The 17684-nt window shown below is 44.4% G+C and overlaps 1 protein-coding gene across 1 annotated transcript in view; it reads right to left on the minus strand.

The window, feature by feature from the left end:
- Nucleotides 1-17684, minus strand: part of FARP1 (FERM, ARH/RhoGEF and pleckstrin domain protein 1) — a 173769-nt gene that overhangs the window by 12713 nt on the left and 143372 nt on the right. Inside the window, exons 15-18 of the mRNA XM_009288348.2 lie at nt 15797-15930; nt 6184-6265; nt 3027-3264; nt 565-695 (exon numbers count right to left, since the gene is read on the minus strand). Coding sequence (XP_009286623.1) covers nt 565-695; nt 3027-3264; nt 6184-6265; nt 15797-15930 — 585 coding nt within the window. The remainder of the gene's footprint in view (nt 1-564; nt 696-3026; nt 3265-6183; nt 6266-15796; nt 15931-17684) is intronic.

Below are 17684 nucleotides of genomic sequence, written 5' to 3' on the forward strand. Positions count from 1 at the left end.
ACACAATTAAAAGTGTTTACTTAAGGCAACGCTGGCTCAGAAATTATTGCCTAACATCACATGTAGACTAAAGAGACTGCTTGTCCCCAGGGCCATGATGCCTTCAAAGCTAGGCATCGTAAAAGGGCTGAAGGTCCTCCAGCACAAATGTCGTACTTTCCTTTAATCTGCTATGCTCTAGCATCGAGGGTTGGAAAAAAAAATTAAGGGCAGCAAGAAATGAGGAAATGTGCAATTGCTCAAGCTCTGAACACTGTGATAAATATTACATTTTTACTGCCTCTGTTGTAATAGATATTTGGAATTGCCTACAACCATCTAAATCTATACATAAGATAAACGTAATAAAATCAGTAAAAAGGTGATAAAGATGATTGCTTCTTCCCACTTCAAAGGCTCCTGTTTTCTATGGTATTATTATGTTTACATTTGATAGTTTTTCATGAGAGAAAAAGGTTCATATGAGGAAAGGCAATTTCACAGCTGCTCCTAAGAAACAGGTTTCTAAAACATACCTAATGCTTTGAAATTGTATCAGACCTTTATCACAACTCTGCTACTTACCCTTCCTGGGATCACCAGATTGTCTATGCCTATCAAGTCTTTCTTGAGTTCATGCAGCTTCTGGAAGTTCTCCATCTTTATCATATTGCCATGGAGCTGAGCCACCATTTCAGAAATCTCAGCCAAAGCAGCTAGATGGACAAAACCATAAAATGCGTATTAAAAACTTAGAAGAATGTTCAAAAAGAAAGATGGCTTTTGTCTGCAGCACCCAGCTCAAGAACATCACCTTCCTTGTGTTACCCTTTTCCCTCACAGTGTAAACCCACACGGGCAGACTAAAAACCGCACAAACTCTGGACATCATCTTATTGAGGACAGAGCGCTGTAATGAAGAGACAGTCTATTTCCCCAACCAAAAGTTTGCTCTATTTTAGCCACAAAAAACTTCGCAGGAATACTTGAGTCAATTCAGAGCACCAATGAATGGGTTCTCCTGGAACCCATGAATGAAATCTCCTGGATTTCATTTCCTACATCTCCAATTAATCTAGGGATCTTCTATATGCTTGAAAAAAAATGCTTTTTTTCCCCAGCCTGCAACACACTGGGTCAGGTCCATATTTGAAAACACCAGGAAGTGGCAGTGTCATTTATTGTATCATCTCAGACAGTAAACCCGGTAATCCTGAGGTTTGTCCTCAGTCCCAGCAATGAGAACAGCTGGAAGGGCTGCATGTTGCTGACTTGCATCACGGCTCTACTTCATTCTCTCCAAAGACACTGCCAACAACGAATGACCTAACACCTGGGCATGCTTTTCCTAAGGAAAATCTCCATTGTTGAAGGGGATTTTTGCTGTGTGAAGAAGGATCAGGTGGGATACAGGAGGAGGCAGGCACTACAAAGTCCCACTCTGCAGCAGCAGAAGCCAAACCAAGTGCAGGCTGCTGCCCATTTGCTTCCCGTGTCTTGTCTTTTTGCTGTGCTAACAAGGCAGTAGGTCAACCCGGGGAACTAAGCTGAAAATCACTTCACCACTTGATGTTTTCTGGGGGACCAGCTCGTGGACTGGCTCCCTGTGCCACCATGTATATAAGCACCAACCTTGATACACCTAAACGGACGGGCAGTCTCTGAATGGGCCAAAGACCCTGACTGACTGACTTTAGTGCTAGAAGAGCAGTTACAGCCACTTGTGTTAAAAAAAATACAGCCAAGGGAACAGTAACAGTGGTTCTTTCTTCTTAACATCATTGCTTAGTGCATAGTTCATCCACTCGTTAGTGGGAGACCTGTGCTCTCCGCTGGGATTCACATCCGCATCTCCCATTTTTTTTGCTTCCTTTACACTCTGACCTTTAGCAAAAATCTGCAAACACCTTAGGAAGAGACTGATCCCAGAGTGATGGTGTCCCCGAGTCCTACTGTCCTGCTCATGCTCTCTTATTTTCACCACTGAATCCTGTGTTCGTATCCATTTCAAAAGTGGAGCAGGAATTAAACCTTGATGGCTGCTGCACTCTCTGGGGAGGTGGGAATGGACACATCATCATCATCATCATCTAGCCTTGGCTAAAAGAAATGAAGGCACTACTCGCTGCATTCCTTGAGATCATTCAGGCAGTAGCTACGTTTAGGCAAACATCTGTGTCACGCAGCACTTCAGTGCCACAGACCTCTGTGGCACTTCCTATTGCTACAGGTCAAGTTACCTCTGCATTTTGTGCGTTGCCTGCTGTGGGTCTCATTGCATGGCATCTAAGGGAACTTAGCCAGCTAACTCCTTACAGCTGGGAGCAGTCATGCCAAGCATTGCTCCCTCCCCAAGTCCTTCTGTGGATCTGTGCTGAGTGCTAACTGTATAGATAACAGTTATCTTTAAATGTAGATAGCTTACAACGGGGGTGGGGGACGGGGGTAAGGAAGGAGAAAAAAAAAAAATAGCAGGCAGTGTGTTCAAACTACAGGAGGAAAATTTCTTCACATTTGGAAAAAACCCCATGTTGGCAGCTTTGAGTTCCTGAAACAAATCATGGAAACGGTAATAGAGCAAACTGTATGTCTGGAAAAAAGACAAATAACACTTAAAGATACAATAACAGCAGCCATACTGGGTCAGACCAAGGGTTCACCTGGGCCAATATTCTGTGTTCCTAGCGGATCTCTAGGGAAAGCTAGGAGCAAGACAAGCACATATGGTATGTTTCCTGTGCTCTCTCCCAATCTCCCCACTGTTTTCAGTTCAAGCGACTTCCTGAACTGCGTGTCATTTCTGTGTGTTTAATAACCCCCAACAGATTGCTCTTCCAAGTACTTGTCTAGACTGTGGCATAATGTGTGTACAAGAGCAACCTTAACCCTACCATTTCTGGTCTTCTGAGTGCTTGATGTTGCAACTCAATCCTCTTTCAACGTAGGCTTAAAAAAATTTTTTTTTTTTTTTTGTCCAGCCATGCACCTCTAATGGATTTGGATGCCATTCCCCAGCTCCAGGAATTGGTGTCTTTTCTCTTACTTACCTCTCGAATCCCTGAAGTCTACGTGGCTTGGTGGGTAGTGTTTGCAAAGCCTCTCCATTATCTGCTTGTAGTGCATAAGCCTGTGTAAAGGTCTGAGAAGGAAGGTATTGAGAGGCAAGTAGCAGACTTTCTGTAGCTCAAAATCCCTGCAAAAGGTCTCCAGCTTGCGAGAGTTCTTGATCCCGTTCTCCAACTCCATTAAAATCTCATTGTGCTTCCACAGGTGAATTGTCAGTTGCTTATATGCATAAAGAAAAGAGCATGTGATAGAGCTATTAGCGATCACTGAGACATGACTCAGCCCAAACCTATTCCAATAAAAAAATCCAAATAGCACAGCATTTGGGATTTTGCAAACAAAATCACTGCGCAACACACGGTTCTGATATTCACTTGAAAAGGAGAAATGGCATTACTCGTTTGAAGTACACACTCCCTCCCCCTCTGCATTCCCTGTGAAACAAAAGTACATGAGTAAACAAAACTAAGTCTGATATCAGGGAGAAATCCAAAGGCAAGGAGATTACACGAATATAGCTCATGCAAGTAGGTGCAACAGGGAGAGAGCTAGACAATGCAAATGCAGAGCTAGGAAACACAATGGGATTTTCTAGGAGGATGAAGGGATTTAATTGCCCCAGTTCCCTTAGGTGCTTCTGGGGAACTGAGATGCAGGCAAATGGACTTCTAGCTTCTGCTCCCCTGTTATTAACGAGAAGTTGCATCTCCTGGGAATCTGAACAAACGCAAAAATAGAGGAGCTGTCCGACAGAAATGGGTATGTTAAGAGTTCTTCATCCTTGGATTACGTCCTCTTCTCCTTAGTGCAGTCTCTAAGATGATCCCGCTGGCAGCAGGGGAGTTATGCACCAGCAAGTGAATGAGGTTTGCATGAAATATGTAACTTCATTTAGGTCCCAGTATCCCAGGCATTCACGATTCCCATTTAAAACAATTCAGCAGTAGTTTTTTGACCAATTAACACCGGGGCTTCATTTGTGTTTTGGAAAAGGTAAACTGGTTCTTCAGGATGCACAGAGCTTCTCTGAGCAGCCAAATAAAGTCTCCCAGTACATGGTAGAATATTAACCAGCAACAAAAAGAAACTGAATGTGATGCTGAATGGACTTCAGAGGTCAGTTTGGCTTAATCTAAAGCTCGTGCTTTTTGACACATTTCCCATCGACTCCCTCTCTCCTGTGATTTGTGACATCCTTACCAGAAATATACCTTCCCTACAGCCAAGCCACTTCTTCTATACACTGCATATTCATTTTACAAGCCTGTAACTCAAGCAAAGACACAGCAGACCCTCTGGAATACTACGGAGGCTGCCCATTAATTACTTGCTCTTAACCTCTTTCCTATGTTAATTAAACAAGGAGTGTCAGTTTTCAGGTCTTTTAACAGGTCTTATGATAAATATGTAGAGTTTTAACTAACTTCATTATTTCCAGTGCAGTTCTTTAAGTCAAACTGGGCTTTGGCTCCTTCCTCCAAATATCTGTGCTTATCAGTGGTGGCGGGTGTCAAAGCAAAGAGAACAAAATCCTCTAACGGGAAAGGGAGAATGGCGAAGGTGAAAGCACACTGACAGGTCTAAGTTACAGTGAGGACTGTACGCTGCCATTAAACTAGTGCCACAGAAGGACCTGCAGATGATGAAGGACAGACAATTCAATGTTGCAAGGTACTAAGAACAGAAGCAGAGTCTGTCAGAAGCCGAGATATCAGTGGTGCGGTTGTCAAAGCAAAGAGAACAAAATCCTCTAACGGGAAAGGGAGAATGGCGAAGGTGAAAGCACACTGACAGGTCTAAGTTACAGTGAGGACTGTACGCTGCCATTAAACTAGTGCCACAGAAGGACCTGCAGACGATGAAGGACAGACAATTCAATGTTGCAAGGTACTAAGAACAGAAGCAGAGTCTGTCAGAAGCCGAGATTCCAAAAACTGTTTGTGAAAAGGTGCGTACTTCTTGAGAGCAGGGATGGAGGTAGAAAAGTCCCCCCTGCATTTCTTCCAATGCCTCTGAATTGTGTCTTGAGGGCAAAAAGCAGTTCCTGCTAAGTACACTGCAGAAAGGGTAAGGCCACCTTATTGGTGACAAAGCTGTCTGTGTTGGGGACTGTAAATCAAGATTTCTACATTCTCTTTTTCTGATTTGCTGTATAATCACTTGCATGTCACTTAACCTCTCTTCATCTCTCTCTGTCCTTCTTTAAGATATGCCTAGTACTAACTAACATCTCAGGAGAGCTGTAAAGATTGAACTGCCCTTTCCTCCAGCCAAGGACTCAAGGCTGCTCCATTTACTAACTGCAGAATGCCGAAGTGGCAATCACCAAGGAAAGATTTATCGGATATTTTCGAAAGCACTTTGAGATCTACATGCCGAAGGTGCAGTGCCATGTTTTGCCACACACTGACCTGGATGTATAGCTACATTAATAAGGTGAGCTGCGTGTTACCCATCCATGCTGTAAAAGTCCGTGGGGTTTTCACAGGCTCCCTTGCCTACTGTCCATGCTGTTTGTTCAGTAACACAGAGCATCAAAAATACTACTCTGGCCAGACTAAGAACAGGTGCAAAGTCTGCTGAACGTTACACCTAGATTTACACTTCATACATGTATTTTTGCTTTTAGCTTTAAAGGGATCAAAAGAAATTATTCACATTTATTCAAAAACCTTTCATCTAACTTGGCACCATAGTGCACAAATACAAGTTTCCCAAATCAAATCAATATCCAGGTTATGGTCACTACTCCTGCAATATCTGAACACGTACATTTGCATGCACAAGTAGGCACACTCGGCATCTGAACAGTCTCTTCAGCCATACAAATTCCGATGTTTTGCCTTCTTATTTGAAAGAAAAAAAGAACTGGAAATGAAATGTTCCTAACTTTTGTGTTCGTTATTCCTATATTTGGAGAGTGGACTGAGGAAAGGGGCTGGACAATTTAAAATCAGCTTGTGATTCTGAAATCTCAGGGCTCACCAAACGCTTGCTACTTCATCAAAGGAAACCTTTATAGCATAAGCCTTGATTACAATTGGCAAAAACCAGCACAAGTAGCAACATCATATGAAAATGAAAAGCATGCTAATGTTAATCCGTGTCAAAGCTTAATAGTTATAGGATCATTCCTACCTTCATACTCTGAATGTTCTTTAGCATAACATCTCCGATTCTTTGGTAATCTCCTTTAATGTGAGCATTAGAGCGGCCTTCCCTGTCAGCAACAGAAATATCACACGCTTCAGTCACGCAATAAAACCGCATAATCACTTATAAGCACAGAAAGGAACTCAATAGCTCATTTCTTTTAAAACCCTGACCCCCATGCTCCTTCGCTCGGGAGCGTGTGAGGACTCTTCCTGACGGGCATGTAATTCCCAGGTACAGTACACCTCTCACCCAGCCTGGCTTGCACTCCTAACAGCAGAGAGGGCAGGCACTTAACAGAAGCATTAGACTTTTAAAGAAAATTGCTAGCATTTTTAAACACGTCAGAGAAGGCTGGAAATGGCTTGAGAAAAAGGAAGACAACAAAATCCCAGGACAATATGTGGGCTTAGAGCAGAAGGATAATTCTGTTCAGAAACAAGGATTGCATGCTGGCACAGGACCTGCAGGTATTCCTCCTCTGAAAAGCTTTCTGCTTGTGCGAGGGACAGTGGGACCAAAAAAAAAATATCCATCTAGCATCTCGGTTTGACTCATAAGTGTTCCATACTGGCAGGAATTTTCTTTCAGTGTGTCACTTCTGGTATTAAAAATACAAACTGCTCCCTCCCACCCAGCCAGCTGCTCTTGGGTGGGTGCTCCGTTTGGGAGAAACCCAGCTCCTGATGAAAAAGATATTCCTGCTTCTAAACCCATGTGCGAGACAGGCAGGGATACCACACTCTGACTGAATCCAAACACATCTTTTAGAAAACACAGGAGAAAAAATCATGAATATAAGAACCTAACTGTACGGATCTGTTCCAACCAAGTTAGGTTTTCAAAAGAAAATCACTAGGGGGGGTGTGGGGAGAAGCACTGTCCCCCTCCCTTTCCAACTTCTAATACTGCATCCAAGTTTCCCACAGCATGGCTTTTTACGTGCTGTCCTCAATTTTTAAAATTCAGTTCAACTTCCACATCTGAGTATTGGGCGACAGATCCAGTCCTGGTGTGAGCAACTGCAATTCAGCCAAAGAAATGCACTACACCTTGGAAGTGGACGGAAATACAATCAAGCTCTAAATGAACCCAAGGATAACAGGACCTCTGTTTTGTGTTCCTGCCGAATGGATATATTGTTTTTCACCCACTTGCAGCAGTTCACACTTTTGAGAAAATTCTGTGTGCAGTGAAGGAAGAAGTGGACAACCAGGTGGTAAATCTCTCCGTTCCTTAGTACCAGCAATTTAGCCAGAGAGGTCCCACGCTCACCAAATCGTAGAGGATGCAGCTGTTTTTAGGAATATACTTTCACTGGTAAGACACACAGAATTTTTTTTTTTTAAATCCATATTATTACATGAATAGATGCATATTCAGACATATATTTTGTTTTTTAACGTTAAACATGGTTATGTTCATGCTGGATAATCTCTCTGCATGCTTTTCTAACTGGGAAATGTGGAGGGCACAGCTTATGAATACCACACAGTAACATCTCCTATTTTATCCTTCAACAGACAAAGAGACTCAGCTGATATAAACAAGGGATTGCTCCATGTTAATTGTAACAATATCCAATTTCATAGGCTGTCTTTAATTATTTCCTATTGTGCTAAGTCTCCCAGGCACTCACATGCCTATTTAAGCAAGAAAAATACAGTTCTCAACAAGATTTTTTATGTTTTTTCTGGATCCAAAGGTCACACTGGGGTAGGAAGTTGGGTTGTGTCAATGGTAACTTTAATTAGCATCGCCATTTTTGCAAAAGCACTACATTCTATAAACACTGCCATAGTCAAAACATGCCCGAGAAATGGCCTATATTGCAAGGATCAGCAGAGGTATGTACAGACATTACAAGACTACAGTGTCCACAGCACCTGAGGATAAAAGTCCAACTTCTCTCTCCAGGAAGCCTCTGTCTCTCAAGTCATCTCCCCCCTGTGCTGTTCCCTGCCTTTCCCTTCCCCCATCCCCTATCCATCCAGCAGCTCTCCCCACTGAGATTTCCTCTGAGAGGTTGTAAATAAACCTTGCCAGCCACTAAAGCTCTGCTTAAAGTGGTGCATATCAAAGTGCCCCTGGCTGAAAACCACAACCATTTGAAGTCCAAGGCAGTAGCACCGCACCGGCAGGAAGCAAGGGAAAGTCACACTCCACCCGTGCAGCCAGCATGCAGCATCCCATCCCAAATGGTTCACGCTGCGCTGTTGCACACAATCCCAGAAATGTCAAAGCCCGATGAATTTGTGCTGCTGCCAGTAAACGACATGGTATTCAGTAATTATCTCTAGAAGAATTCTTGCTTTATGTGTTATTCTCTCACTTTCTGGCATTGCCTGGATCCTTTTTTATGTCTCTACATTTGATTTAATCTAATGGACTTCAGCACTTCGGTACCTTTCCGATTTACTGCCAAGATAAATATTAAGTACATCATTACAGACTGCTATTTCTAAATAGAAATTACTTTTCTGATCTCAAGGCTACAAAACAGGTTGGCTGGAATACTTGTTGCAAGTTTCTTATCTACTAGCTAGCCACTCGAAGGCTGACCCCAAGCCTACAGAAGTCATAGTGAGTGCTTCCACTGACTTTGTGAACTTCAGCTAATATTTAGTGCAGTTGTTCATTGACCAGTCAGGTCCTTAGTTCCTAAAAGTTGACCCCCCTGGTCCCTCTTCAGCACAGCCAGCACTGACAGCTTGCACAGCATCTCATCACATCAGTCACAGGCAAAGCATCAGGAACATTCCCCTTCATCGGCTTTGGCCGCAGACTGGTCCAAGGCTTTTTTTAAAACAGCCTGAGGGCTTTCAAATCTTACTCTGCATCTTGGCAGAGTGACAAAGAGGGAGAGAAGGGGGTTCCCCAAAAGCAACAGCCTCTCTCCAGCTGCTGGCTGAACAGCAAAGAGCTGAATCGTACCAGAGCCCTCAGCCCAGGCTGACAGAAATACTAACCTGTGCTGTAGGCAGATGCGTACTGCTGGAAGAAATAAAACCCTAAGAAAATCCAGAAATGTGATGGCCAGGTATTGTTTCAGCCATTCTCCCTGCTTTGGGTCTCTATTTCCATGTAAGTGCCACCTCTAACAACAGAGGTGATTTTCCCACTGGGGATGGTGCATACGTGTGTAGACTGTGAGGTGGAGCAGAGGGGCAGGGAAAGCTGAAGCCAGGCGTAGGGGAACACGACGGCTTCACATCTGCCTCCTGAATCCCATCCTCCACTCCACCCCAGCTCTCTGCTGGGACTCCACAGCAACCCCTACACTACACTGCCCTCTTCCCCAGCTCCTCAACACGCAAATCCCAAGTAAACAAGAAGAAAAGAAACCCCAAGAAAAGAGCATCCAAACACACAGAATATTAAAATAAAAACCAAACACCTGATCCATCAGATGGTGCCTTACTGCTTCAACAGCCCAAAGCACAGCAGCTGAGAAGAGAGCTCTCCCTGTGGTGTATGTTTTGAATAACAACACTCAGCTTGCTGGTGGGGGAAGAAGCTGCTCATTTGTTGTGTGTTGATGGCTAAATTGTTCTTCTTACTCCTTGTTTTCATGGGTCACTGTTTGGACATGATATCTATCTGCCGGTGACAAGGGACAGAGCTCAGGGACTAGGTTCTTACAAATTTTCATCAGGAGCTGATTTATGACCCCCAGCTCCACAGAAGATGTAAGAGCAGCTTGCCCCACACATAATGTGCCATCACTCCACTGACATTGTGTGGGGAGGTCTAAAGCCACTGAAAACCATGCTGAATAGTGGAGACTATAATTCTACAAATAGTGGAGATATTATTCTACAATAAGCTCATTTCCCATTTTTCTCCAGATAGTCCCTTCCTTTCTACAGCAATGAAAGTGTACAATTGCAAGCAAAGAGGAGGAGACCCACTTTTATACCTGATAAGAAACTCAGACACTACCTTATATATTACTAAAAACGGCCACCAGCTCGACTTACAGGGACTACGCAAGCAGCTATGTTGGATTTTCAAATTACATAAACTTCTCGGTGTGCATCACTGAAAAATGAATGGAAAGAAATCTCAAGTCAGCCCATACTATCCTCAATCATCCAGGAATGGTAGTAGAAGGAACAGAAATTTGATGGGGATGGTGGGAAGGCAAAGAAGGAGAGAAAGATATCTCAACAGAGATTTTTTTCCCAGGTGAACATAAAAAACTTTGATTGCAGCCCTTCAACTGCAGGAAAAAAAAAAAACAATTGCAGCAAATGATATTTACAGTGTGTGACCTTCTGTTATATGCTCAGGAACAGCATCTCCCTCCTGGATGCTGTAGCTCGTCTTTGAGCACTTAAGACACTTTTGACTTTTTGAGAGTATTATTAATGAAAGTTCTAATATTAAGAAATGCCTTAAACATTCCCCATTACAACTGCCTTTTAAATAAGAGGAACATTTTGTAACTGGAAAAGAAGAGTCGATAAAAGCAAAACACCCTCTTCCTTGCTCACACCCTGCTGTTACACAGTGCCTCTTACTGCCCTGCCCACTCCAGCTAACGCTGCAGCTGTCCTTTCCGGGGTATGCAATGTACTGCTGAAGCGACCACAGCTTCCCAGGGTCCCACCAAGGCTTCAGGGAGCGCGCACACATTTAAAGACTGGGCTGGCTATCCCTGTTGTGGGAGAAACCCGATCCACAGCAAGCATGCATCAGTAATGCTTTTAAACGGTAAGAGATGAGAGCAAGTAACACCATTGCATGGAAATATACTGAAAACACGACATTTCATACCTTGCCGCGGCACCTCCTCAGAGGCGATCCTGTGCGCATCCCGCCTGGGAGAGCCACAGAGATGAATGTAACGTGGCTCTGGGTGTGACTAATGGATCCTGGACAAGCTATTTCCCTCCCACCATTTCAAATTCATTTGGGTGTAGCATGGCTCTAATCACCAGAAGTACCCAAAAGTGACTTCAGCAATGCAAACCGTCCTCTCAAAAGCAAGCGCAATGCACTGGCACCGAGCCCCTCTTAATGTCTTTGTCTCAGGAGTCCACACTGCGTGACTCCGAGGTTTACACCACAAATACGTACTTCATTTCTGTACATAGGACAAAGACACTTTGGAAACTGTCCTCTTCATCCCTCTTCACCAGGCATGCAGAACCAGCTGAATAGTCAGCACTCGTGCATTTGAGAAGGCAGATAAGGACCGCTATCTTGTTTATATAAATTGTTTATCAGGCTGTTCTTCCTGATGGCAAGTACTACTTCCCAAACAAAAAATGGTTAATAAATCAACATTTAGCCCATCTCCCTACACCTCCCTGAGTGCTTTTTATTACAGGTTTTCAAACTGGCCTCCATGAATCCTGATTGAGCCTTCTCCTTTCATATGCTAAGATCTAAGAGCTTTTTTTCGCAAATTACCAGCCGCACACTTCTCGGCCACATCTGGTAGTACTGAGTAGCAGCTTTCCTCAGAAGTGCCTGTGAATTGGGAGTCAAATTACCGGCTTCCCTGGGAGAAGGTAAATCTGCCTGCATTTCTGGGAAGTACATAATGCTTTTTCTTCCTAGCACATGGATAAGGCCCAAAATGCAGATTCATACTACCTGATAGGGCTTCCTAGGGCAGAAATGGCTATCCTGGCTTGCTCTAGCATTGCTCTCTGCAATGCTTAGCGGTCGACCAAGGGGGGAAATTTATGGTTCTCCATTTGCCACCTTCCGTCAGAATTTACAGAAACGTTTGGAAACTTGTAATACAAACATTTAAAGGGCTGTGGGAAGATAAGCTCTATTTTTTTGGCTGGAAAATGGTGCTTGTGGCCCAAATGAATAGCCTATTAAACAGCTTAGATAAATGAAGGAGCAAAACCTAACTGACTTCTCAGATTCAACTGGCCAGATGTTAATGGAGCATGTCATGCTCTGCCTGCACTGCCCACACCTCTTCCTCCTTGCCATAAAATCTCTCAGGCCCTGGGAAATAGGAGCCAACTTTAAGTCACTGAGATATTCCTCCCATATTTTCTCCCAGCAGAAAGGGCTGGGAACTCCTGGCCCTTCACCTAAAGCCTTGCTGAGGAGCAACCTAGACGAGTCCTGGTAGCCAGGACCTGGGTGCCGGATGCACCTCTCCTGGCCCTTGCTAAGAGGACAGCCTGACGTGCACTGTTCCCTCTCCCACCTCAGGCAGCTTCCTGCTCTTTTCCCCTCCTCCTCCCTTGCTGTGTGAGGGGGCAGAGCCCCATGCCTGCCTGCTGCCTGCCTGCATCCACCAAAGGTCATCCTTCCTCTCCTCAAACCACAGGGCCTCTAGTGGGTGTCAATCTCGTGAACAGAGGGCTCAGCACAGTCAGGGCAACCGATAGGATTCATGGGCTGCTTCACCGACCCAGCAACAGCACAGGCAGGGCAGAAACATTGACCAGATCTTAGGATGCTGTGCAATCAGTTTCATGGCCAGAAAGAAACTCTGGCTGTGAAAAATGCAGCAACTTCCTATATTCTGCAGTTGGCTATTGGTGTCAGCATCGTTCTATCAATTCACGTCTTGTTAAAAACTTTCTCACTATGCACTAGACACTGAGATCTGCTGCTCTTAGGAAACACAGTACTAAAGAGAAAAATGGGTGAATTGTGTAAAGAAACAAATCAGACCTGCCAGAATCTATAACTGGGTCAAAAGGATACCAGCCCTTAAAATGTTCAGTAGCAAACAGTCTGCCTCTGATGGCAGATTCAAACAGTTCAGAAGCCTTCGAGCAAGCCAGGAATGCTTTTAATAATGTGCACAACCTGAGCTGCTTTGAGCCAAATACTAAAAGTCTATAGATGTTTGAACAAATTAAAAGCACAGAGCCGTCTGACAATTGTTACGTGCAATCCTCCCCTGGCTTTGCTCTCCTCACAGCTCTTTTGCAGAGCATCAGCTTCAATGTGATCCAAGTCCTAAGAGACCAGGGAATGGCCTCCCGTAAGAGCTCCCAACATGCAGCACGAAGGTTTGAAACAAACTTTAGACAAACACACTGATGTCTAGGCAGAGTGAGCAGGCTGAACTGCACTTTAGGTTGATAAAACCCAGTATCCTACTCACTAGGGGAACACAGATGACTGGTTGCGGGAGGCTCTTCCTCTCAGACAAGCTCCCACAACACACCTGAGTAGCTAGGGGCCTCCAGTAGCTTGATGAATTCCACAACCCTTTCATTCAAAGGCCCTTTTTTGTAGGACTTGCCATCCTCTGACGAATGCAGAACACGCTCATGTCTCAGGACAAGCGTCCCACCTTCCTCCCCCCTCCACCCACCTGGAAATTTAAAAAAGCTGACATAGAAGAGTCAGATTTAAATGAGTTGGCTTGAACCCTGCCCACACCTGCCTGCAGCAGTGCCACCAGCTCAGCCAGGCCCGTGACGAACTGTGCAGCTGATGTAGAGGCTCTGCGCCGGGGTGGTGAATAGAGCCACGCTGGCTTAAAACCACCCGGGGCCAAAAACATAGGTACAATCATGACAGTATGGACATTGAGCTAGGTGACCTTGACCACACTGATGAAGAAATTCCCTACCACGTTGCCACCGGCTTCTTCTTCTACACGCTGAGGGGCTGTTTATTTTTGTCACTCACCATTTAATTAAACAGTAGTCTCTATAGGATAGTTTATTGCTTGCAGCTTATCTCGGCATCTGCGACATCACATAAAAACACCAACACCTCCAAAATAACACCTGCCAACAAATCCACCTCCCTTTCCAAGGCACGTATTCAAATCTTCCAGAACTTTAAAAACAAACACCATCTACAACAGTGGTATTGCGTTAGGTAAACCCACGCTGTTGGTTGCAAACTGGATGCAGACCAGGGGCAGGAACGTGACTGCATTCCTGTCAAATGAATCAGAGCAGCCGACAGAGAATTCCCAGTGGCTTTACGCTAACTGTGGAAGGACATGCAATAGCTGAGCTGACAAAGTCAGAATGAGGTGCCCAGCTGGGACACATTCACCTCAGCAGAATATTTTTGAACAAATTTGGATTGCAAAGTACCTTTGTAGCAGATCAGCACTTTATATCACAGAGTAACTGCAGTTTAAATATGATATTAGGAGCCTTAAACTGAAGTTTACCACTCTGCGAAACTGTAGCTTTAGGACGCAAGGAAAAGCTGCAAAACAAAAGGTTTACTCATCTCTAAAAGAAGCTAACTGAAAAGGAGAAACAAAATAAAACCATGGAAAGTCTAAAAGCCTAAATATTCTTTCTGCCTTTTAACATACCTCACCCCACTTACTACAATGCCACCTTTCCTCAGCAGGCTGTTATTGCAGCATCATCCAATTTTTGAAAAACATCGCACCTGAACAGGAGGTTGGCATCCACCTGTAATGCCACCAGCAACCAGAAGGATATAGGGGGAATCTCTATTTCAACATGTGCCCCAGGAATCAGCACCCAGCAAGCTCGCTAGATTAGACTGGTCTGATGGAGAGCAGAACCTGGCCCTTTACTAACTGTATAAATTTTCCTTTTCTCACCATTCACCCTTAACCCCAACTAGTTGGGGATTAACCCCAACTACTGCTAATCCTACAGAGGCAGTATCACATTCTCCTCTCCCCAGAAAATACCCGCTAATTCTGGAACTGTGCAGGGTGGGTTTGGATAGCACCAGTCTGCGATGTGTTGTGCTCTCATTCAATGACCTCGCTCATCACATCACAAGAGCTAAACTCACACACTCTAAGACTGTGTTTTGCTTTTGTTTTGATTAATTAGTTAAAGAGGCATTAAACTTATTAGCACTTATCAGGTCTGCCTGCTCTGCTTTCACGTGATTTTCCATTGTCACTTTTCCAACCGAGAAGGAAAAGCTGGGCCTCCAGCACCAAAGATAAACTACCAAAAAACGCCTACACAGAGCAAGACAATCTAGTCCAGACAGGTCTAATCAGAGGAAGGAGAGGGCTTCTGTGTGCTGCCTCTGCTCAGATATCAGTGGTCAAATGAACTGAGGTAAGAGTCCTGCCAGGGGAGAATTACTCACCTCATAGCTATTTCACAAAAATGCCATGTTTCACTGTCACTATTATGCTAAGGATAGATAATTTTTAAGCCCAGTGTCCTCTTCCAACACTCTGTCAAGTTGTAGAGTGCACTGTAGACTCCGGGAGTGTCAAAGCTGCGGTGCTGCAGAATGGGAAGCTGGTCTCTGAAATCCCCCCAGCCTAGACCTATTTGACAGAAACAGGACTTGGTCCTTCGCCACCCCCTCTCTATTACTGATAAGCCTTGCTTGCAACATGTTTTTCAGAAGAGCTGCCATACAGAAACACTGTATTGTTTGACATTTGGCAAGAGAAAGCTTCATCCAGAATTATGATCTCATTTGCATATGTCTGTACCTGACTGAGATCCGAACAACAGTTCGTCGAGTAAACACGAACAAAGCATGATTCAATATACCCAGTCTGTTAATAACCAACATCTGTGACTTTCACAAATGAATCACTACAGTAGATCACAAAGAGTTAGCAAAAAGGGAATGCAAAAATGCTAAACTGCATGAAATAACACAGTTAAATAACAAACAACAATCTTACCACAGAGCAAGTCTCTGCTCAATTTCCTTGAGAAAACCAGTGTGAAATTTGTGCAAAGGTTCGAAGTTGGAGAAAATGAGATTTTTCAGTGTTTCGGGCATGCAATCCTCTTTACTCACTGCACTCTGAAACCACTACAAAGAAAAAAGAAGCAAAATTATCGGGGGGTGGAATGCAGCAGGTATGATCATTTGCTGTCTTTATACACCTAACCCAAATACACCTAACCCAGTAAGGACCTTATTTAGCTGGCACTAGGAATACAACCCAGGCTACCCCTGACACTCCTATATGCTGAACTGGTACTCTTATAAGCAGTCAGGCCCTGCATAGGTAAAAAAGAAACTCCCTTCCCCTTTGCCGTCACTGATCAAATCTTGAAAATTCTTTTTAAGACCAAACTGGTTGGTCAATACAAACTGAATTTGCAAATGCTGTAGGTGCAAGAGAAAGAGTATTGCAATACTTGCAACACTTACAAACAGTTCCAGTAAAAACAAAAAATATTTTCTTTTGCTGAGTTCTGTCTGAAATCGCAAACAGTTCCAGTAAAAACAAAAAATATGCTCTGCATTTTCTTTTGCTGAGTTCTGTCTGAAATCCCTTTGGCAGGAGTTGGTACAGTAAGCACTCAAGCCCATGTTGCTGTGTGCAGATAAAGAACATCATGCGCTTTCCAAAGTGAACAAATAGAAGGATGGTACTTTGGACTTCCAAGACAAGATGCGAGTAGCAGAAAATAGGAGGGTCAGTGCCAAACACTGTTAAGACTGCAACAGGCTCCTGCTCAGTTTTGCTCCATATTCTCTTTATTTCACCCTAATAGACCTATGGGTGACGTAAAGCCATAGGACTAGGGGGCTTGCCAAGGTGGCACAGACTATTATCTTCAACATAACACTACTCCCTCCTCACTGCCCTGAGGGGTTCCAGCTATCTATGGTTGACTTCCAGCAGTGCCTAGAAGGCTGTTGGGACCATAGTCTTGACACTGCATCAGCTGGAGCTGACCCAGACCTGGGATAAAGAGAGATCCCTCCCAAGCCTCCCTCTCCCCCACTTTATTTCTGCACTGAGCAGAGCTAAGGTTGAAGAACTGCACACCTACAAAGTCTCAAAATTCATGCACGACACTCGTTCCTTCTACCTTTTCCAATGATGCTGGCTACTTGTTCACTCTCAGTGGCCTCCTGGGCCAGATATCTGTGGGGCACAGCTGATGGGCCTGATGATTAGCTTAGAGCCAGTTGTATGCCTCTTTGTGACACAGCAAATTGAAATTTGCCTACCACAAGAATAAAGGCCAGGGTGGGAAATGGGGCTTAGCTCTGAAGAGCTAAAACTTTCTGTTTCTACAGCCACTGGGTGAAACAGAAGATGAAAACAGCGTATCTGCTGTTGAGACTGCAGCAATGACCACTGTCCCACAGAACCTGGCCTCTTCCCTCATTGGCCTGGCTTCCGAGAAAGCCAGGGTAAGTAGGCAGTGGAGCCACAGCTATCTTGCTGCCTGTAACAACCATGCTGCTCCAGCCTACATTGGCTATGTCTAAGCTGGCGTCAGATCAACTGCATCTGCCACGTGGGCTCCTGGAACAGACGAGAAGCTGGGGAGAAGGTATCTCTCCCTGGTTCCCAGCTGGTACCAACAGATTCTTCCCTGCAGCATGTCTGGATGGCCAGGCCCAAAAGAGTTGTGGTGAATGGATCCAGTTGGTGGCTGGTCACAAGTGGTGTTCCCCAGGACTCAGTACTGGGGCCAGTTCTGTTCAGTATCTTTAACAATGATCTGGATGAGGGGATTGAGTGCACCCTCAGTAAGTTTGCAGATGACACCAAGTTGGGCAGGAGTGTTGATCTGCTCGAGGGTAGGAAGGCTCTGCAGAGG

The sequence above is a fragment of the Aptenodytes forsteri genome, unplaced genomic scaffold (assembly GCF_000699145.1).
Source record: "Aptenodytes forsteri isolate BGI_AS27 unplaced genomic scaffold, ASM69914v1 Scaffold123, whole genome shotgun sequence".
Taxonomy (NCBI): Eukaryota; Metazoa; Chordata; class Aves; order Sphenisciformes; family Spheniscidae; genus Aptenodytes; species Aptenodytes forsteri.